Source organism: Ambystoma mexicanum, chromosome 10 (assembly GCF_040938575.1).
Source record: "Ambystoma mexicanum isolate Mex_15411 chromosome 10, UKY_AmexF1_1, whole genome shotgun sequence".
In the NCBI taxonomy this organism is placed as follows: Eukaryota; Metazoa; Chordata; class Amphibia; order Caudata; family Ambystomatidae; genus Ambystoma; species Ambystoma mexicanum.
In genome coordinates, this window is record NC_090932.1 from 1,159,122,453 (window position 1) to 1,159,145,888 (window position 23,436).

At 48.6% G+C, this 23,436-nt stretch overlaps 1 protein-coding gene across 1 annotated transcript in view; it reads left to right on the forward strand.

Moving 5' to 3' along the window:
• The window catches only part of SNRNP200 (small nuclear ribonucleoprotein U5 subunit 200), a 983,530-nt gene that overhangs the window by 590,091 nt on the left and 370,003 nt on the right, over positions 1-23,436 (forward strand). The window contains exons 29-31 of the mRNA XM_069619090.1: positions 11,237-11,410; positions 11,601-11,761; positions 11,924-12,151. Coding sequence (XP_069475191.1) covers positions 11,237-11,410; positions 11,601-11,761; positions 11,924-12,151 — 563 coding nt within the window. The remainder of the gene's footprint in view (positions 1-11,236; positions 11,411-11,600; positions 11,762-11,923; positions 12,152-23,436) is intronic.

The window sequence follows — 23,436 nt, forward strand, 5'->3', positions numbered from 1 at the left end:
GATCCAGGCTGCCAGACCACTTTCCGTCTCGCAACCGGTGCAAACACGAAAAAGTTGGGGGGAGAGAAAGGGCTTTTTCCAATCCCCCTCCTCGGCGTCAGCCTTCGAGGGAAAGAAGGCATGGCACGCCCCTTCGGGTACACGTGTCTCTGGTGGGGGGCAGGCTTGCTCTCCATGCACAATACTGGCACCAGAATTTCGCAGACCCCTGGATCCTCTCCGTAGAATCCACGGGGTATCCGCTTCCTATCCCAGCCTCTCCTCTCCTCTCTTCTTCCCTTCCCTCCCACAGGTTGGGACAGGAACTCTTTAGGCAGAGATACGGTCGCTTGTTGAGAGCCAGGCAGTGGAGGAAGTCCCAGCCTCCCAGCGAGGCTTTGGCGTCTACTCCAGGATTTTCACCATTCAGACGAAGAACCAGGCGGGCCTGAGAGTTGTGCTGGACCTTTCCACCCTCAACCTCTCCCTACCCCTGCAAAAATTCAAGATGGTTACGCCAACTTTTATAGCGGAGACATTGGACAAGGTAGACTGGATGTGCTCCCTGGACCTGAAGGACGCGTACCTACACGTCCCGATTTGGCAACCCCATCGTTCTTTCCTACGGTTCAGGATCATGTTACCATTTCCAATACAAAGTCCTTCCATTTGGCCTCAACTTGGCCCCCAGGGTCTTTACCAGACTCATGAACGCTGTAGCGGCTGCCCTCAGAGCGCAGGGCCTCCACATCTACCCATACCTCAATGACTGGCTCATCGGGGCTACATCTCCGGAAGCGGTTCACCACTCTTCCCATGCCCTCATGAATACACTGCATCACCTGGGCTTCTCGCTCAACCTCAAGAAGCCGCAGCTGCTCCCTACGCAGATTCTGACATTCCTGGGACTCATTTGGGACACATGCACCGAGAGGTTTCTCCCGTTGGAAGACAATCTCGTCCATCAAAAGGGCCACTGCCCACCTCCTCAGCAGAGAGGGGATCCCAGCATGGTGGTACCAACATCTCCTGGGTCTACTGGCAGCGGTCCTATTAGCCGTGCCGCCCGACTAAGGATGAGAAGGATTCAGCTGCACTTAACGGCCTCATTGAATCAGGAGCGGGGCTAGCAATCCAAGATCAACGTTCCTCCATCTCTCCACCAAGACCTAACGTGGTGGTCCATGGACTGCAACCTATGGACGGGGCAAGCCCTTTTGGCCACCCTCGCCGCAGGCCACCATCACCAGACTCCTTGCTCGAGGGCTGGGCAGCCACCCTGGACGATCTCTCGGTCCACAGCACCTGGACTCGATAGGAGCAAGAATACCACATCAATTGGTTGGAGCTGAACGCCATATGGCTAGCGCTCAGAGCATTCCTACCACTTCTCAAGGGCAAGGTTGCCCTCATCCAGACAGACAACTCGACCAGCATGTACTACGTCAACAAGCAGGGAGGCACCAGATCCCCTCATCTGTGTAGACTGCGCGATCAGCATGTGGGAATGGGCCCTGGAAAACGACATTCCCTCTCGTCAGTCCACATCCCGGGGGAATCCAACCTGGAAGCGGACAGGCTCAGCAGGCTGGGAGCGGACAATTACGAGTGGCAGCTAAACGACCTTGTTATTCAAGAGATCTTCAACAGGTGGGGTCACCCCCACGTGGATCTCTTTGCCACCTGGCACAAGAAGTGTTCACATCCTGGCAAGGTCAGGGCCCTGGCTCTCTGGGCGACGCATTTCACATCCAGTGGTCCGGCATGACAGCCTACGCCTTTCCGCCCACTCCTGATCCACAGGGAAATTTGCAAGATCAAGGAGTCTCGCTGACTCCTCATTTTGACAGCTCATGATGGCCGGCCAGGCCATGGTTTTTGGAGCTACTCAGCGTCTCGGAGGTGCCCCCGACACACCTTCCGACGGGCCCAGCACATCTTCTGGCGCAGCAGGGTGGCAGAATCATCCACCCTCTGCCAGGGAAACTAGCCCTCACAGCGTGGTACCTGAGCAGGTAACGCTTCAGCACCTTAGCCTCTCACAGGCCAATCAGGAGATCATACAAGGCGCCAGGAGCAAAGCCTCCAGGGCCCTGTACAAATGCAAATGGACCAGCTTCTGCCACTAGGCAGACTCCAAGGGAATTGACCCCTTGGCTTGCACTTTGGACAACGTCCTCTCCTTTTCAGCGCACCTCGCTCATTCATGCGTTCAGATGGACACCTGCCACACATACCTTGCAGCCATTGGGGCCTACAAGAACTCGGAGGAAGGCATTTTTTCCTCCTCCAACCCTATTGTCAAACATCTGACGGGTCTCGCTAGGCTCTACCCGTCCGTCAAGAGATGGCAGCCGGTGTGGGACCTTAACATAGTCTTGGGTGCACTGGCACACAAACCATTCGAGCCAATGGCGTCTGTGGACATCGGGTTGGTCACCATCAAGACGGCCTTACTAGTCAGCCTTACCTCGGCTGGTAGAGTCAGCGAGATCCAGGTGCTGGTCGCCTCTGAACCATATACCACCTTTCACAAGGACAAGGTAGTCATGTGGACACACCCAGCATTTCTGTCTTAAGGTTCCGTTGTCTTTCCACCTGAACGAGGAAATGGTCTTTCCCAAGTTATTTCCCGATTCTAAGGACAAAGCACAAAGAGTGCTGCTCCAACTGGATGTCAGGCGTGCTTTCTACTTGGATAGGACCAAGGGCTTCCGCAAATCAGACGCCCTGTCACTTTTGGAGGCTCAAGACCAGGCTATCGGGCCTCTAAAGCTTCCACACTCAACTAATTCTAAAAATCCTGAACTCGAAACCCGACTCCCGACCCGACCTGGCATCCTGCCTCCTTAACATAGAACTCTGGATGACCCAAAGCCACCTCCTACTAAACCCCTCCAAAACAGAAATCATGATTTGCGGCAATCTAGATCTTCTTCCGCACCCAATACCCTGGCCTCCCGCCATGGGCAACTCACCGACACCCTCCAACACAGTGAAAAATCTTGGATGCACCCTAGACTCCGACCTAACACTCTCGCGCCAAGTCAACAATGTCTCAAAATCCTGCCACTACCACCTCAAAAATCTTAGGCGCATCCTTCCATATCTCTCATTCCCCAACAGAGTCTCCGCGGTCCAATCAATTGTCATATCAAGACTGGACTACGGTAACTCCCTATACCTCGGAATTCATGCCTACCAACTAAACAAACTCCAAAGAGCACAAAACGCGGCAGCCAAAATGCTACTCGCGCTCGGTCCAAGAGACCAGGTATCCCCAGCCCTTAAGACATTGCACTGGCTTCCAGTAGCCCGTAGGGTAGCTTTCAAAACCTTATGCCTCTCCCATCGAGCACTACATAAAACCGGACCGCAATATCTTCAAGACAAGCTAATACCTTATCACCCCACTCGCACCCTAAGATCAAGCTCAGCCGGCCTCCTAGTAATCCCTAAGACAAACTCAACCAGGTTAGGCGGATCATCATTCTCAACGCTAGCCCCAACCCTATGGAACTCGCTCCCACCCCACATCCGCCTAACTGAAGACTTAACGGCCTTCCGCAAAGTACTGAAAACCTGGCTCTTCCCCTAAAACTACGCTGGGTAGACTGGAATGCACGCACAAGAAAGACAGGAGTGCACACTTCTGGAACACATGAGAGCATATGTGAGGCACACTGGAGAAGAATAAGTCAAGCAAGCATGAATGTGTAGTACAATCCCAAACGCCTGAAATGAACAAAATGAATAGAACGGACCTGCCCGCTCGGAACTGCGTGACATACATAATATGTTTTAGAATGCAGTGAACATTTTGAAAGAGTACTTATCATAACACACCTCACGCCTACTCTCTCCCTTACATCACCACTCAACTAGAACACAGAGATACTATGACACCATTCGGTATAACTGTTCTCATATCTACATCTCCCGCTCACTCCACAACACTCTATGTAAACACTGCTGGTCTCACACCCACCAGCCAGGCGTTCTCCTCAGGCCTAACGCAGCCACATTCGTCCTGGATAAAGCCAGCCAGAGCGAACACATACTGCTGATCTCTCAACCACCACACCTACCGCTAAGAAGCAGCTACCATCTGAATTCCGCACCAGCTGCACACATACCTGGTGCACACACGCACTTTTGACTCGCTCTTCTCTCTCTACTGACCCGAACTTCGGTTCCCGAGGGCGTTCAACCTACCAGCGCCTTCAGACCATACCAATGGTATATAAGGCGCTATATAAATGCAAAATAACATAACATAACATAACATATCCCGCTGGATGGGCTTGGCCAGCTAATAAGTGTATTAGGGCCAGCACAAGCCACTTCTGGCCAACATGCATGCCCACACAGTCAGGGCCAAGGCAACGGCCATCGTATTCCAGCACCATGTCCCTTGGCAAGTCATAAGCAGGGCGGCCACTTGGGCCTCTCCCTCGGCTTTCTGCAAGCATTACTGTCTGGATGCCGGCTCTAGATCTGATGCGGCTTTCAGACAAGCGGTTCTCGGAAACCTATTTGCTTAAGGAGGGTCTCCTCGCCACCCTGGGGTTACACTCAGTTGTAATCGCCCATACAGTATAGAGGAAAGGGGACGGAACGTAAGAGCAATTAGAAGTCACTCACCGTAGTGACTAATGTACTCTTAGTCCATAGTCCCCTTTCCTCAATACTTCCCACCAACCTCCCCTCTAATAATACTGGTGTCATTAGGCAATGTTGTATCTATTGTCGACGCGTCAATGGGGACTGAGGTGTGGCACCAGAGGGTGGAGTCAGGGCAGCGCATTGCTCCCTGGGCCGCGCCCCGGTGCACCTCGAAATTTAAAGGGTAAAGAAGGTTTTGTTCTGGTGAAAAAGGTTCCGTTGGAAGGGCCGCCCTTACAGTATGGAGGAAAGGGGACTATGGACTAAGAGTAAGTTAGTCACTACAGTGATTAACTTATCATTTCCCAACCTGACGGGGAATATTTATGAGTATGTGAATCCATGCCAGACCATGCTGGAGAACAACAGTTACAGGTAAGTAACTTGTTCCAACTCCCCTACAGCTCACATTGACCCCTCTTGAGATACGCCTGGCTGCTCGATCACGCTACCAACCTGTGTAGTATAGACTTATACCAAAGGTTGGGTTCCTATTGCCAGGAGGTTAGGGTTGTTGTTCCCAAAGGGTTCTGCATACAATCTTGCCTAACAGTCACACTACCAGCTTGTGTAGTCCAGACCTATACCAAAAGGTGGGTTACCTAATACCAAGCAGATAAGTTTTGTGTAGTCTGAGTGTGGCTGCACCAATTCTCAGCTAACGGCATACAAATGAAAAATCACCCTAATCGGGGTCAATAAAGATTACCCACGCTAACAGCTCAGGAAGTCTTCATTCTTTTAAAGACAAGGAGGCAAGCATTATGCTTTTCTTTCTTTAATACTGCCATAATAGCATTTAAAAAAACATGACTTTTTAAACTTTAGCATTTGTGTTTTTCTGTCCCAACAAAGAAATAGCCAAACTGAGGTTTTAAAAGTCCAACTCTAGTGTCCATATCTTCAAGATGACCATAAACTAAAACTCCCATGATGTCTATGGGGTGTTGTAGTCCTGACCCTAACTCCTGCTCCAATCAGCTCATAGGTCAGTCTATAAGAACCTTGCTCCCCAGGTCCTTTCCTCTTTCTTTTGTGATCCAATTCTCTGGTAACGAACTCAACAGTCTTATGAACAATCAACTCAGGCTTTCTCATCTAACTGCGCCCAGTGTCCATGAACTGTAAGTCTTTGCAACTCTTGGGCGAATATAACTTTACTCCACTCTGAAGTCTCCGTGCTCGGGATCAGGCTGCTTTCTGGCCGTCTCCTAGGAAAGACGGAGAACCAATAATGAGGGTGGGTATTACAACAAGTTGAACATCTTAAATAAATCTCACATCAGTTCAACATTTCTCTACACTTCGGGTGGGATATAATGCTCGCCTCATTGTCTTTAATAGAATGAAGACTTCCTGAGCTGTTAGTGTGGGCAATCTTTATTCTATGACAAGACAGGAGGCTCGCATTATGCTTATTCAAAGCTCGCTACCACTCTATCAGGTATATCGGATACAGGTTTAAAATAAAATGTCTTAAAGGTCGATTCAGATGACCAATCTGCTGCTTTCATTATATCTTGGAGTGGCACTCCGGCGGAGAAAGCTCTAGAAGCCATTGCGCCCCTCGCAGAATGTGCACCAAATTGGGATAAATCAATTCCTGCCCACTGCATGACCTTGCGCACCCATCTAGCTATTGTCGCTGTCGCAACTGCATGATGAGGCTTCCTACGCGCCATTAGCAGCTGTGTAACGCCTAGCGGTCTGTACTGCTCTGTGGCAGTCTCGTAATCTTTGATACATTGCGCTACATATAATTTTTTGTTTCCCGTAAAATAGGGGTATGAGATAACACGTGAATCTGATTTCGTTCGCTTGGTTATTGTAAAGGCCACTCCTTCGGGATAGAATATTTTCCTATCTATTGCTAATGCCTTAACGTCTGACACTCTTCGGCATGCTGTAATACACAATAACATTGCAAGCTTGCATGACAGCTGGGATCGGGATAAACTACCGTTATCTGGCCATTCCAGGAAAAGTCGGAAGACCTCTTTAACATCCCACAGGGTTGTGTATCTCGGTTCTGGAGGCTTTTTCAACTTCATACCTCTCAGGAGCCGCAGCACCGTGGGGTGTTCGCCAATGGCGTTACCCTCTACCGGATCATGCCCTGCTGATATCGCGGACCGTAACACTCCTATTGTTCTAAAGGCGTTGCCTTCCTGAAATCTCATTGCTAAGAAGTTGAGCAGTTGCACTACATGGGCAGAAACGGGATCCACACTCTGTTCTGCACACCAGTGCACCCAACCTTTCCATGCAGCGTTATAGGTCTTAATGGTGAAAGACGCCCATGAATCTCTGATGCAGTCTGCAGCGAGTCGCAAAATGCCAGGCAACTCCCATTTTCTCCTGAAACCATGCAGGCCATCAGTCGTAGAGTGCCCGCTAAGATCAGTGGATGCGCTCTCCCGGTCGGGTCGAGTAGAAGGTCCGGCTGATGCAGAACTATCCTCGGAAAATCCGTAGAAAGTTCCATCACTACTGGAAACCACGGCTGAGATTTCCAGATAGGGAGCACCACTATTAGGTCTGCTTGCTCTCTGCGTACCTTCGCTAGAGTCCTCGTGATCATAAGAAACGGAGGGAAGGCATAATGAAGCGCTCCTTTCCATGATTTGAGGAACGCGTCTGTGCCAGCTGCACCCGGGTCTATCCTCCAACTGAAATATGTCTGTGTCTGAGCGTTCAGTCTGGACGCAAACAGATCTATGTGTACTGGACCCCAAAGGTCTGTTAACATTCTGAACACCCTGGGATGTAGTTTCCAATCGCTGGAATCCACCAGATATCGTGAGTTCCAGTCCGCTACTTCGTTCAGATTCCCTGGTAGGTATTCTGCCGTAACTGTTATCTGATTCTGCAGGCAATAATGCCAGAAATCTTTTGCTAACTCCGCTAGCATCCGGGATCTCGTTCCTCCCAGTTTGTTTATGTAACGCACTGCTGAGACGTTGTCCATCTCAGCAGCACGCAGCATTGCACCTTGTCCTTCATAAAGGCACGCACTGCGAACGAACCCTCTAGTAGTTTGAGACAGTTTGTGTAGTTGTAACTCTTGCTCTGACCATTTTCCTCCTGTCTCTACGTTTTCGCATCTCGCCCCCCCATCCGGATCTGCTTGCGTCTGATTCTATAATGATGTCTGGATTGCCTCCGAAAATTGCTCTGCCATTCCAGGCTTCCATGTTGAGAAGCCACCACTGAAGCTCCGAAAGCGCTTCCTGATCCAGGGTTATCAGCTGGTGATAACTGAGTCCTCCCTGTAGATGCTTTATTTTGAGCCTCTGTAATGCTCGATAATGTAGTGGGGCTGGAAAAATTGCTTGAATCGAGGCTGCTAGGAGGCCTACTACTCTCGCCAGAGCTCGAAGAGAGGTCATCTCCTTTGCTATCAGTACTCTGATCTCTTTCTTTATCGCTCTTACTTTGTGGTGTGGAAGCTCGAGTGTAGCTTTGATTGTGTCTATGTTGAACCCTAGGAACTCTATATTTTGCACAGGTACCAGCTGGGATTTGTCCAAGTTCACTAAGAAGCCCAGAGATGACAAGAGCGTGAATATCCATTGCACGTTCTTGGATAGCGAGGTTTTGTCTGACCCTAGGACTAGAATGTCGTCCAGGTAGACGATAATACAAATTCCTCTTTCCTGAATAGCCGCTGCTACGGGCCTCATGATTTTGGTGAAGGCCCAAGGCGCTGATACGAGGCCGAACGGGAGACATGTGAACCGCCAGATTTCTCCGCACCAGCGGAACCGTAGAAATCTCCGATGCTTCTGGGCTATCGGAATCGTGAGTTAAGCGTCTTTGAGATCTAATCTCGCTAAACAGTCTCCTGTTCGGAGGAGGTCTCGAAGTAAATGGATGCCCTCCATCTTGAAATGGTTGTAAACAAGCCATTCGTTCAAACTTTTTCAATTTATCACCGGACGAGTTTTGTCCCCTCGGTGAACCAAAAACATATTGCTGAGGAATCCTGCCCCCCTGCGTATCTATTGCATTCTTGTCTGCTAGGCTGAGCAACTCTCTCTGTAACAACTCTTCTTCTCCCCGGGACGGGGTTCTGAGCTCTGTATGGGATCCTGTATGAATTCTAGCTGTAATCCCGCTACTGCCTGTAATACCCATGCATTGCGCGATAACGCCTGCCATGCGCTCAGCAATTGAAGGGTGCTCCCTCCTACTTTCACGCTCATTACACTCACCTCCTGAGGCATTGGATTGTCTGTCGGAGCCTCTTCCTCTACGACCTCTGGGGAACCTGGCTCTGGACGGGAAGAAGGTGGCCTGTTGCTTCCCTTCCAAGTATTGGGCGCGCGGCCCTTGGGGTCTGCGGGAATAATTGAAGCGACCGGACGTACGACCCCTGTAACGTCCGGTCCCGGAAAAAACTCGTCCAGGGAAGATCTTCTTGATTGCGTTTTGCGCCCTTTCCAGAGCTGAATACGTGCCTACAAATTGCTAAATTTCCTTCGCAAAGGCTTCGCCAAACAGTAGACCTCTGACTCCTTCACCAGCTTCATACGAGGCCAAGTCACTTAGTTTATTATCTATTTTGAGGAGAATGCCTCTCCTACGTTCCGAAGACATAGCGCAGTTAGCGCTGCCCATGAGACAGACAGCTGTTTGCGCCCAGTTAGCTAGAGCCGAAGCGTCTACTGGTGTTCCTGTGTCCTTGGCTTTTTCCGCCAGGTCCATTATCTTTGCTAAGGGACCTGCAATGTCAAGAAGCTTATCTTGACATCCTCGCCAGGCCCAGTCGATTCCTTTTCGGATATCTCGCGCTGTCTTCGTCACGAAAGTGACCATCTTGAAGTCAAGCTCCGGTGTCTCCGCCAGTTTGAATGGCAATTCTGGTCGAGGGCATTCTGATCGCATCCTGGACCTTACTTCCCTGTCCAGAGGTTTCCTAATATGCTGCGCCATATAGGCTGCTACCCTGGGCGACGGAACCCAATCTGAAGATTTTGGGTGTCTGATCGCTTCTGGGTCAAACATATCGGTGGTACTGTATCTCCTCTGCATGTTGCGCGGAGCCCACGTCGTCTCCACCTTCGTCATCTGGCATATAGCCTTCATCATTGTCCCCTAGATTGTTCACCCCTGTGGAAGGGGGTCTGTCCTGGCTTTGCTTTTTCTTTTCCAGGAAGGCTCTTTTCCGCCTAGCGACAGGGTCGTCTGGTCTTTGGGGAGCCGCATCCTCCCTATCAAGATTGCTCGGGGGGGGGGGTCAAAATATTTTTAGTTTTCTGAGCTGCTTTCCGCCCCTTATGTTCAATCCCTTCAGAGGGATGTCCGGCTGACAGCAGATCAGCAGATTCTACTGCTTTCCTCTTGTTGGCAAGCTTAGCTTGCTGTTCTTGAATCATGGCTTCTAGTACTTCAAGCCTCTGCGCAATAGGCTGCACCCCTTGGAATACCGCTTTAGATAATGAATCCCCTAATACCATCTTAAAACTCTGAGAGAGATCAGCGTCCTGTTGGTACGGGCTCTCTCCCCACTCTTCCTAGGACCACTCCGGAGAGGTGGAAGGTGGAGCACCGGGGCTGTCGGATTGTGCCATCTCTAGTGTTGGTAACACCAACAAGTGTCCGAACTTCTTGCTGTCCCCTAAATAGTGCTCCAGTGAAATAAGAGTTTTTTTATTTTTTTTTTTATTTAAATAACCAGTATTAGGTCGTTGTTTCCTCACCGCTCGCTGTGAACGCAATGAAATCACTTGCGTGCGTGCGAGGAAAGGCCCCGAGGGAATGCCGGGAGATTGTTCTTCCTTCCGCTTCCCCTGGGTCCTACCGCCCGACTTGATCGTCGGCGCGGTACCTCGAGGAGCGGGGCCGGGTGCCTGAGGCGAGTGCGTTCGCTCGCGGCGCCTGTCCCGCCTCCTCGGAACCTGCACAATGCAACGCCGCGGAACAACGAGTGAAATAATATTCGGAACGTCAGAGCGACTCGGATTACTTCTATATTTTCTTCAATTGTAAATATTACATCATATATACGAGCTAATGTCAATGAAGGACACACTCATATATATAGTTCTATATACGCTGCGTTGGGGATTATGAACATACGCACACAATTATTCTAAAGAGAGATAACGTGAGGTACTTATCTTTGGCAGCAAAAAAGAAAGAGGAAAGGACCTGGGGAGCAAGGTTCTTATAGACTGACCTATGAGCTGATTGGAGCAGGAGTTAGGGTCAGGACTACAACACCCCATAGACATCATGGGAGTTTTAGTTTATGGTCATATTGAAGATATGGACACTATAGTTGGACTTTTAAAACCTCAGTTTGGCTATTTCTTTGTTGGGACAGAAAAACACAAATGCTAAAGTTTAAAAAGTCCTGTTTTTTTAAATGCTATTATGGCAGTATTAAAGAAAGAAAAGCATAATGCGAGCCTCCTGTCTTGTCATAGAATAGAATATGGAGGGAAAGTTCCCCAAAGAGAGATGTTTCCTAACACAAAAGATCCACCACACTTCTCTTTCTGTTCCCTTTGTTGCTCTGCTTGAGAATGTTCATGTTCTTGTGTTATCTTCATCTCAACTCATCTGATTGCTCCTCTTTCTGTTGCAGCTTGCGAGACTCAGCTGCCAGTATCTTTTCGTCATCTCATCCTTCCTGAAAAATACCCGCCTCCCACAGAGTTACTGGATCTACAACCACTGCCTGTTTCTGCTTTGAGAAACAGTGCATTTGAGAGTCTTTACCAGGACAAGTTCCCCTTCTTCAATCCTATTCAGACCCAAGGTGGGTGAATCGTCCTATTAACTCAATCATCTCTTTTGCGCACTGCACATTCTTGATTTTTCCATTGTGCCTCCTTTGCCTATGAATTCCTACTTTAAATCGTGGCAGCTTGGTTTTTACCGGGCATTTTACCTTTGTTGGATTCTCCATTGTGACATAAATGATTTAGTCTCCATTCTTTTGTTTGCAGTTTTTAACACTGTATATAACAGTGATGATAACGTCTTTATTGGTGCACCTACGGGCAGCGGGAAGACCATCTGTGCAGAGTTTGCCATCTTGAGGATGTTGCTGCAGAACTCGGAGGGGCGGTGTGTGTACATCACTGCCATGGAGGCCCTAGCTGAACAAGTAGGTGACTTTGTTACTCATTGGAATGTCGGGGATGGCATTCAAGGGGTGATAGGCTGGGGTTGTCTTTTCTTAGACTTAATAAGACAGGGTACTACATCTTATTAAATATCTATTGTAAGCTGGTTCTGACCCAAGGTTGTTGTTGGTATCTCTTCTTAGGTTTTCATGGACTGGTTTGAGAAGTTTCAGGACCTACTGTATAAGAAGGTAGTTCTGCTGACTGGTGAGACCAGCACAGATCTGAAGCTCCTGGGCAAGGGCAATATCATCATAAGCACCCCCGAGAAGTGGGACATCCTTTCCCGGCGCTGGAAGCAGCGCAAAAACGTGCAGAATGTCAGCCTCTTCATTGTGGACGAGACTCACCTTGTTGGCGGCGAGAATGGAGTAAGGATAATGGATGCAGAATGGGGGCGGGGGGTGATGTGACTTGTCAGATAGCAGTTATAAAGGAAAGTTTGAGGTGGTAGTGTTAAGTGTCATAGTAGATTATGAATGACACTTGAGGGTGCACTCTATCATGTTGGTGTACTCTTAAACTGATCCAGGTTTTATAAACTCTGCATCTTCCTAATCCTACAAATATTACGTTGGCCCAAGGAATTTTCAATTTCTGGGCTGATGTACATCCATTTTAATTGTTACTGAAAACTCTTGGGATTAGATTTTTCTTAGGACTGTTTCCTTGGCTCCGGTACATCCACCTCACATTTTGAGTCCAACATGTGCTTTAGGTGCTAGTGAGATGGGGCAGAACAGAATGATGTAAGGTGGGCACCACTACCAATTTCTGATATATTACTTATATGCTAGTCAGTCTTTTTATCACTTATGTTTTTCAAATTTTTCAGAACACGATGGTATAAAAAGAGCCCTTGGCGCAAGGGTATATAATACAGTAAAAGGTTCCAGGGTTGCACTTGGAACAACCATGTGTTCTCGCTTGTCGCTATAAATAGCTGTCAAATTGTCTTTAGATCATTCAAATATCTATTTATTCTAATTTGCACATTGCCTAAATCATATAGTCCATATCTATAATTATCGCACCGTTCTTTTTAATCCTTAAAGAGGCAGTATCAATAAAGATGTTTTGAGTAGCCAATGCATTTCAGACTGTCTGTCCTGTAAGCCAAACAATGCTACAAACAACATAATATAAGAAAAACAGTGCAGCAATGAAAAGAAAAATTGCAAAAAATTGAAGGTAAAACTAAGAAATAGTCGTATTAATTGTTAAGGAGAATTCACATTTCTGTGCTAATTCCCTTCAACCTTAGAGACCCCCAGCTCTTTTGCTGGACTTTAGGACTTTTAATTTTTATCCTGGAGTTAGTGAGACCTTTTTCTCTCTCGTATTTTCGATCTGATTTGGACTCTGTTTCTTTTGGTTTTGGAGTCTGACAAACTCCATAGGCATCACCATTTGTATTGTGACCCACAACACCTTCAGTGCAGTGTCACAGATGTCCTTTGGCTTTCTCATAAGGTTTAAACAACTTCTCTTGGATGAACTACTGTTTCCAAGAGTAGTAAAGTGAAATTGACTTTACCTTTTTCTCTCTGTAGACCCAGCCCACACCATCTTATGTGGAGTGCTGGGGGGTTACTTAGTATCCCCCTTGTCTACCTACTCATGTAACATTTTTTATGTTGCCCTCACTACAATTAATGACCGGTAGCAGTGGTTTAATTTTCCTACCATTGTGCGTTTTTACCGCAGGTTGAATTCTCAGCTGCAGTATTGCACCCATGTGTGCCCATTTTGTCAATGGCCCAGTCTTCTTTTATCGCCATTTCTTGCTTGTGAGGTCTTTCCTCAGTTTTGCTCTGCGTGCCAAACCAGGTTCCCCCCCTTTTTTTTGTTGTCTTTGGCGGGATTCAATGCTGAAGCCCGCCTCTGGCTTTGTGTCTGGCAGGGCAAGAAGCGAGGGAGGTCCCTGAAACTTCCTGTCCTTAGTCTCCTTGGTTACCTGTATGCACCCAGAGCTGATTGGCTGGCTGTCCTTGGAGGACAGCCACCCTGCTGTGTGAGTGACAGGCTGCAAATGAATGGGAGAAACCTGCATAAAAGGCGAGGTCGTCTCTTGAACAGAAGGCAGAGTTGACTACTGGAAGAAACATGCAACAAAAAAACTGGAAGAGAAGCTTGCTGTAACCTCCTGGACCCTTGAAGTGCCCGGTGAAGCCCTGCTGCTGTGTTGAAACTCCAATTTTTCGTATCTACTAGAGAAGCCCGGAAAGGACGACTTCTTCCCTTGGGTTGGTGGGACCAACTGACCCCAAGACAAACTTTGCTGGAACCCCTGTCCCTGCTGGCTGTACTTCCTTGCTGCTGCTGGAACAGAGTGCCAGGGGTCAAATACCAGAAACAAGTGCATCGTCTTTAAGATGGACTCTAGCTTCAGGAAGATCCTCAGGACCCTCCCTAAGCGGGACTCCTCAAGCCTGAGCCACCTCAACAGATTGCTGGACCCCAGAAGCAATGTCCAAGAAACATTTTGGTGCTATTGACCAGTAGCTGAAAACGCAAAGTGCTGCTGAATTGGCAAGAGCCCATTGCTGCTGCTGACCTTCAAACCGCAGTGCAGGAGTCCCCAGACATACTCTGTTGTCCCCACGACTGAGGCCCAGGATCTGCAGGACTGCCACTGGAGCAGAAGCCAGCTGTATCCTTGTTAGGCAGAATTGCATGCAGTTCCCCCCGGGACCACCACATACAATTAGGACTACAGGTGTAAGCAAAACCAACCTTTGGTATAAGTCTGTACTACACAGTTTTTGGTAACGGGCTGAAAAGCCAGGCTTACCTCAGAGGGAATGTGAGCAGTACAAGGATGTTGCACAGTGGTCTTACAGTCACAGTGGTTCAAGTAGACACTTATACGCAAGGTTCCTTGGAAAAACACTTATTAATTTATTACACAGAAATTTAGAAAACATTCACTAGAAGGAGGCAACTTAATATTATACACAAATATACTTCAATACCAAACCAATATGTTTCTGAGTAAATTAGGCTCCCCTGAAATAGGAGCAAACTGGCATTTCAGTTACTTTGAATGGGAGTAAAAAGGTACAAGTTAATATAATCACAAATACTTTCTCAGGCAGTGCAAATAGTTTTAGTTCACTAGAGGACTCGATTCAGTTCAATAGGCCTAGGCCAAGGTCAATGGGCTAGTGTCTTGCATAGGAAAGAGCAGTTCTTGTAGTAAACGGTAAAGTCTTTGTCAATGTTCTCAGGAGTAGTTTGTACGAAAAGAATCATATGTTGGGTCACAAGCAGATTAGGCCTGTAAGTTGGGAAAGTTTCACGACCTTTCACGGCGACAGGCAAGTTCTCTCAATCGGGTTGGCACAGTACCTTAGTATAAAGAAAAAGATGCAGCTGAAGACGTTGGTTCCTGGCAGCTCCTGCAGATCTCACTGTTCCTGAGCCTAAGTCACAGGGACAAGAGGGAGGACGTCGGGGGACTCCTGAACTTCACGAGGACGGGTCAAACAAGCTGGCAAAATGGAAGATCTTCGGTTCGAGTTGCTGTCATCAAGCACACAAGCTGGTGTCCTCCCCCTGGTTAAACCTAACCAGCTCTGAGAATGTTATCCAGGTGGCTTACGAGTTGATTGGTCCCACCAACTCAAAGGAAGAAGTCTTCCTTGAAGGGGCTTCTCTGTCAAGATGAACTTGGCGTACGAACAAAGGGACCAAACCTGGTTTGGTGCACAGAGGCAAACTCTAGAAGGACCTTTCCAAAAAGAAATGGTGAAAAAAGAAGACCGGGACATGTTTAAACAAAGGGGCTTAAGGTGCCATCTTGAAAGACATGGCTCACCGCGATTTTTAGTTACCGGTGTTCGCGATCAGGAAAAAGCATGGTAGTTGGTTGTAAAACCACTGCCACGAACCATTTCGATAGAAAAGGGTAGCAGTTGACTGCTACATGAGTTTCTAGCCACAGGGGATACTAGGTAGCCCCTCCAGCACTCTGTAGGATGATAGTGTGTGCTGGGTCTAGGAATTTAAAAAGACTAGTTAAGTCACTATAACCTTACATTCTCTGGGAACCTTACATTCTCAGAGATGGTATTTACACCTTTGGGAAGTCTAAAAAGACATCTCTGTGTCACTGCACTGAGGGTGCTGTGGAACACGCATGAAAAGATGCCTATGGAGTTATCTTAAAACTCCATAATCAAAGAACACAAGAGTAAAACATACATCAAAATACTTGAGTGGGAAAAAAGGCTCACACTCTTTCCAGGTAAAAAAATAAAGTCCTCAAAATCCAGCAAAGTTGCTGGTGGTCTCGAAGGTGAAGGGCATTAGCACTTTCTTGAGAATTCTCCCTAACACCTTGCAGATTTGCATGGCACATTCCCGAAGCCGAGAATATCCTTGCCCGGCAGGAGGGAGCCCTCTTTCCAGCCCATCAAAAAAACTCTGGAGAATGTGATACCCATCATTTCGCCAAAAGAGTCTCCCTTGGTCACAGAGAGGGGGGGGTGGGCAGTAGGGACAGTTGTCCTCCAGGGCACGGCCATTTCTTCAAAGGAAGAGCTCACCTGCCTCCCGGTCCTCCAGGAGGGGAGATGTGTCTAGAGCAGGCCCTACGGGGGGTGGGGGATCCCGACGAGGGCGACGACGAAGGGGACTGACTAGGAGCAGCAGGGCAGTGACGACAGAGCGGTCCAGCCTAAGCAGCAAATGCCCTGCCCCCTTCGCTTCCACCCCAGCAGCCTCCTGGTGAGATCTCGGACATTCTTAAAGCTCTGCATAACCTGTGCTCGGAAATATGGACAAGGATGCTCTTGCGCCAGCGGCCCTGCCCGCGGCACTGATCCCAACAGAGGAACCGTCGTCCAAGAGGAGATTTCACCCCCCCTCCGCCTTTTCACCCCTGACCTTCCCCCGTCGATGGATGACACAGAGCTGGACACTGCAACGCCGGCCAGCCCTTCACCGCCCAATGAGGTTGGCTCGTTCCACGCCATATTCTCCAGCACCTCAGAGCTGTTCCAGCTCATCCTGGAGGAGAAGAAGAAAGAGGGTTTCCTTTACCAGTGCCGGGAGGCGAAGTGGAATACTGTGCTTACGATCCCATTATTGGATGACATTTGGGATGAGGGGGTGTCCCTCATGAAGAACCCTTCGTCAGCTCTGGCGAAGAGGGATCGCTACGAGTAGAAATAAAGAGTGGCAGACTCTGCGCCCAAGTGCCTACGGTCCCAGCCGTCTCCAGACTCTGGTTTCGGTGGCGTCCAAGAAGTCGTCCTTGGGCTCATCCTCGTCGGCGGCCTCTTTACCCCCCCACCCCCTGGACAGTGAGGGAAAGAAGTTGGATGCTATGGGAGGGGGAGTGTGATCACGTCGGCAGCGACTACCATCAAGGCTGCTAACGCCCTCGCCCTTGTGGCGCATTACGACAGGGAATTTTGCTTCAAGATGGCCTCCCTCCTGGACTTTCTTCCCTACCACGAGGACTGAGGCCTTGGAGATGCTACAGGAAGGCGAGGTGGCTTTGGACCACGGGATTCCGTCAAATGGGCAACAGCGATTGCCTTAGTCGGCGAGGCTGGCTGAGGGCCACTCATTTCCGCCAGAATGTTCAGTCAAAGGTGTTGGACATGCCCTTCGACTGGGACAGTTTGTTTGGAAGACTGTGGACGAGTCTCTCCAGGCCATCAAAGCGGACACAGACGGCTCATGCCTTGGGCACGCTTCAACCACTGCCGTCCTTTCGGACTTCTGGAGGGAAATCCCAAAGTTCTTCTAAAGGATTTGGAGGAGGTGCCTCGTCCCACCGTCAGCCCTCCCGCTCATCGGCCCTGGAGACCTACAGGGGCCGTGGCAAGTCTGGAGGTGGACGTCGTCACCAAGGCCCCCAAGGCAGCGCTTCGACAGCGAAACAAGATTGAACCGGCCGTGGAGCCGGTCCCCCACCCGTGCACCCTGGTGGGAGGCCGGCTGGCAAACTTTGTCAGCGTGTGGATGTCCATCTCCACCGACCGTTGGGTGCTGGACGCCCTCGCCCAGGGACACACCCTAGAGTTCCAACAGAAGTGTCCACAGATACCACCAAAACCCATTTTGAAAAAGGGGGCGATCAAGCTCGTCCCAAAGAGGCTCCGGGGCTCCAGTTTGTACTCTCGTTATTTCCTTGTCAGAAAGAAGACCGGCAGTTGGAGGCACATTCTGGACCTCCGTCGTCTGAAAAGGTACATTAAGTCCCAAGAGTTTCGGATGTTGACTCTTCAGCACGTGCTAGGACAGCTGCAATAGGGGATTTTCTATCGTAGCTGGACTTAGAAGATGCCTATTATCACATCCCTATACACAAGGGACACCACAAGTACCTACTCTTCATGGTTCAAGGACAACATTATTAGTTCAAGGCCCTTCCCTTCGGGTTGAAGTCGGCGCCACAAGTGTTCACCAAGTGCCTGGCCCTGGTAGCGGTGCAGCTGCATCTACGAGGGATCCACGTGTACCTGTACCTGGACGACTGGCTCATCCGGGTGAACTCGGAGGACATCGCCGTCGCCCACACGACATAGACAATCCAACTCCTGACGGACCTCGGGTTCTCGATAAAATTTGCAAAGTCCTGCTCGACTCCATCGCAGGACGCCCTGTTTCTAGGAGCCCGACTCAATACACTGTTGTGCCTGGCATCTCTGTCGGAGGAGAGAATTGCGGCCAAGGTACAACGGCTGTCGGCCCTGAAGGTCGCGTGGTTGAGGTCCATCAAGTCCCTACTCGGCATGATGTCGTCATGCATATACCTCATTCGGCTGTGCAGGCTACGGATGAATCTGCTGCAGGAGTTCCTCGACGCCCGTTGGATACAAGTGGTGGGGAGCTTCGAGGACAAGATCACACTCGACAAGAGTTTCCGTCGAGCTATACGGTGGTGGGGAGTGCGCGCATATCTACCTGCAGTCATGTATTTCCAGACCCCACCTCATCGGGAGACGGTCAGGACGGACGCCTCCCTGGAAGGATGGGGGAGCGCACTCCGGAAGTCTTCATGCAACAGGCCCGTCGCTACCGGAGGAGAAGTTGTTGCACAGCAATGTGTTGGAGCTGCGGGCAGTGTTTTGGGCCCTCAAGTCCTTCCTGCCGTCCCTCAAGGGCAAGGTGGCACGGGTCTTCACAGACAACACCACCACAGTTCTACATCCGGAAGCAAGGGGGAACCAGATTCCCGGCGCTCTCCAAAGAGACGCAGGACCTTTGGCACTGGACCGTAGCTGAAGGGATGTTCCTCAACCCATTTTATCAAGCAGAAGTGAAAAACACCACCGCCGACTCGGCAGTGAGCTGTGCTCTTGCCACGAGTGGGAACTTCGACAGGACCAAGTGAATCACTTGTTGGCAGATGGGGCAATTCCCAGATCAATCTGTTTACGACAGCGATGAACACCAAGTGGTGGAGGTTTGCCAGCAGGTTTCCCCAGCCGGGGATCATGGGGGACGCATTCTCTTTCTCCTGGGACGGCCTGTGTCTGTATGCGTTGCCGCTGTTGCTTCTTTGACTAGTCCATCAACTCAGACGGTCCCGGTACAGGATGATCCTCATCGCACCGGCGTGGCTGAGACAGATATGGCACCCGGACCTTATGGACATGTCAGCGTCCCCTCCAGTCATGCTTCCGGGGGGATGGAGATCTTCTTCACAACGACCCAGGGTCACTGAACTTGCAGGCCTGGCTCCTGCAGCACTAGAGTTTGGAGGATACTTGATCCCGGCGGACATCAAGGAGGTACTCGCCAAGGCCAGGGCTTCGTCTACACTGAAGTGTTACGGACATAAATGGAAGAGGTTTACCGTCTGGTGCCATGCACAGAAGATAAACCCTCTACGGATTATGGCCCCTCAGGTGCTGCCGTACTTGCTGTCGCTGGCCAAAGCGCGGCTGGTGCACGCTTCCATCAAGATTCATCTGGCGGCTATCTCCGCTACATCAGAACTCTGAGCAGTCATTGCTGTGGTCGCACCGCCTGGTCAAGGAGTTCATGAAAGGACTTCTCCGCTTGTTCCCGGCGTGGGAGCTCAATGTGGTGCTGACTAGGTTCATGGGTCCTCCGTTCGAGCCTGTGCATTGAGTGCCGCTGACATTTCTATCGTGGAAGACAGCGTTTCTTGTGGCCATCACCTCTGCACGACGAGTGGGAGAGATCCAGGCCCTCTCCTGTAAACCTCTGTACTTAACATTTCACGAAATGAGGTGGTGCTGCAGATGCATCCCTCCTTCATGCCCAAGGTGCCTGTGAACCAAGGGTAGGCCCCCTCCAAGGCTTCCATTTCCAGGTGGCTCTCCAGCTGCATCACCCATTGTCACCAGTTGGCAAACCGACCGTTGCCTGGCCGTCGGAGAGCCCATTCGACCAGAGCGATCGCTGCAACTAAGGCGTTCCTATGTGGTGTGGACATCTGCAGGGCTGCTATGTGGAGGTCGACACACACCTTTACGAGATTCTACTGCGTCGACCGGGATTCCAGGGAGGAGTCCAGACTCGGCTAAGCAGTGCTGCGCAACCTGTTCGCTTGAAGGTGAGCCTGGGGAGGAGGTAAGAGATGCTTAATGTTGAGTTGTTGAGATTATTAATGTTGGGCCTTGCCACCTCCCGTGGTTGTGCATGTGTGTACTGCTATGTATTCTTTATTCATGAGCATGTGAATCCATGCCAGACCCATACTGGAGAACAGTTACAGTAAGTAACTTGTTCCATCTATAGCTGCTCTATTTTACAATATAGCCTTCCGAAAATGATCATCTAACAAGAGTTCAGGCAAAGCCTGTGAAATCTCATTAAGCCCCTTAACTACCAGGCCAGCCAACTTTATATCCCCCAGCTGCTAGTCCCCAAATCCCCACTAAGGAAATGGCTAATGCTAACACTTCAGTCTAGGACAACAAATGAACATTGGAATTACAATCAGGATATGTTGCGGTATAGGAGGCGGATCGCGTAGACTGTTAGAGAGAATTCTCAAAAATGTGCTAATTTTTTTCCATTTTTTATTTTATTACAGTTTGTTACAAACTTTATAAAAAGAAAATCGCACTTTTTCCTACATGTACATTTTTTCACTTGTCCGACTCTTTCAGCAAGGAGTCCAATTCTTCCAAGAAAAACATCATTGCAAATGTTAGCTTCCCGGATTCACCTTCATGCATTTTATTCCACCATTCTTCAGCGCTATAAGTCAAGAATGTCCTTATTTCATTTCCCAAGAATTTACTTCTCAAATCTCTCAAGCTCGGGCATGAGATCGCGAGATGTTTTAGCGTCTCAGTCTCATGGTTACAGAATCGACAATTGGCACTCATACTCTCACCCTTTCGCCTTCTCATATTTTTCACCTCCATCGTATGAAATAAGTTCAGTCTTAACTTTAGAAAGGTTTGGCTTTTCTTCGGGCAGGGAAAAGTTTATAAGTACTTAGGTAATTCATTTAATGCCTTGATTTCCGGCGGGTACTCTTTCATGCATATGTGCATTGTTTGCTGCTCAGTCGTCTCAATCCAGTCCATTATCCATAGTTTTTTTTTTTTTTTTAACTTCATTGGGATTTTTTTCCAACGTCTCTTTTGCATGTCAGTTTCCAAGTCTCAAAGACTTCTTTTGGGTTGTTCCCACTTCTCAGTATTTCATATTGCGGAGCACCATCGTTTTCAATGATCTTTCTATATATCGATAGGGTATTCCATTTTACCCTTGCATTCATTGACAAAAGGCCCAGTTCATATTTTATGCACGCGTTTGGTGTGCTTTGAGGTACTTGAAGAATCCGCTTCCAAAACATGTTCTCACATTGTGCCCAAAGTGAGAACGGGCAGCCAAACATTGTCTCTGCTCCATGTATTAAGTCAGGAATTACCTTGGCTTTGTAGAAATTCACAATGGGCTTATGAGAATTTCCCATATTTCTTATGCAGCACAGCTCCCTGCACTGCTAAGGCTTTGCACTTGGTTTTTATTCTGAACACCATCGGTTCATCAGATATACTTGCACTTATTTGCACTCCCAAATAGGTCACCTGAGATGTTGTCCGCAGTGTCTTATTTCTGAATTTCCATTCATATTGGGATTTCTTTGTTCTTTTTTGACTCTTTAGATCTGACAGTTGTACAATCACAGATTTTTTAGCATTTACTTCGAGCCCATTCTTTTGTAAGTAATTTACAAGTGGAGTCATTCTTCGCTGAAGACCTATTGGAGTAAGGTCCAATAGGACGATGTCATCCGCGTTTATCAGCCAGCTCACGTGGTTCCCATTTACTTTCGGTGGAAATTCCGGGATTTCCTCCAAAGCTTCACCCACGTCAGCTATTAATAGCTTGAAGAGAGTGGAACCAAGAGGTCACCCTTGATTCACACCTCTCGTAGTGCCAAACTGCTGTGTCAGGGTTCCAAGCCGAATTTTTACATTTGTTTCCGAGTGCAGTTCTTTTATAGCTTATTACAAACTCGCGGGGCAAACCATCTTGGACATTTTTTCCCATAATAGCTCACGGTCAACCCCGTCAAAAGCGTGAGCTACGTCCACAAATGCTGCATATATTTTTATTTCTTTCCTAAGAGCATCCATCTTTAGTAGATTTAGTATTAGAAGGTTCAGTCCGCAGCCAACACCCTTTACAAACCCTGTCTGTCTGCAATCAAACGCTCCCACTTGTTTCGCCCATGATGTTATACAATGTAATATTGACGTGGCAAATACCTTTCCTATCATGTCAAGCAGGGCTATAGGTTGATAATTCCTAGGGTCAGATCTATTGCCCTTTTTAAATATGGGGACAATGATTGCAGATTTCCATGATGTAGGAATGGCAGTGTCTTTCATTATTTTTTTTAAATAATGCTTCATAAAAGTCTGCCCATTCGTTTGAATGTTCTTTTAGCATTATGTTGGAGAGGCAGTCGGGTCCCGGTACTCTTGACGAACTGTTATTTTTTATTATTTGAAGAATGTCCTACTTTGAGATTTCGATGTCCCATCTCAAGAGAGGTTTCTCCACATATTTACCCTTCTTGCATTGTTTTTGAAAAAGCCTCGAGTAATGCTCTGTCCACTGCCCTTCGGAGACCATGTTTGTCATTACAGCTCCTTGGGGCCTAGCTTTGTCATTAATCAAGGTCCAAAAGTGTCTCAGATTTTTATTTTCAAGTGCTGCCATCATTCTCTCTGCATCTTGTTGCTGCATAATAGGTCTGTGGCTTTGGATCCAGTTGTTATTGCATGTTTTTATATTCTTCTTCTTCTCCATCCGACTTTCTAATGAAGCCATGGATCTGAGGTCTCCTATTTTTTGCCTCAATTGCCGCTTTTTTTGCACTAGCACCCGGTCATAAACGTGATGCCTAAATATGTTGCTCCCTCCTCTATTAGTGGTTTTAGAGTATCCACCTTAGAGACCGCCAGTAACTTTGCTGGATTTTGAGGACTTGATTTTTTTTACCTGGAGCGAGTGTGACCCTTTTTCCCACTCTCATATTTTGATCCGTTTTACCTTTGTGTTTCCTTTGGTTATGGAGTCTAACCAAATCCATAGGCATCCTCTTTTTCATTTGTGTCACACAGCACCCTCGGTGCAGTGACACAGGGAAGCCTTTCAGGCTTTCCCAAGGTTTAACTACCTTATTTGTATTTTATTGAAT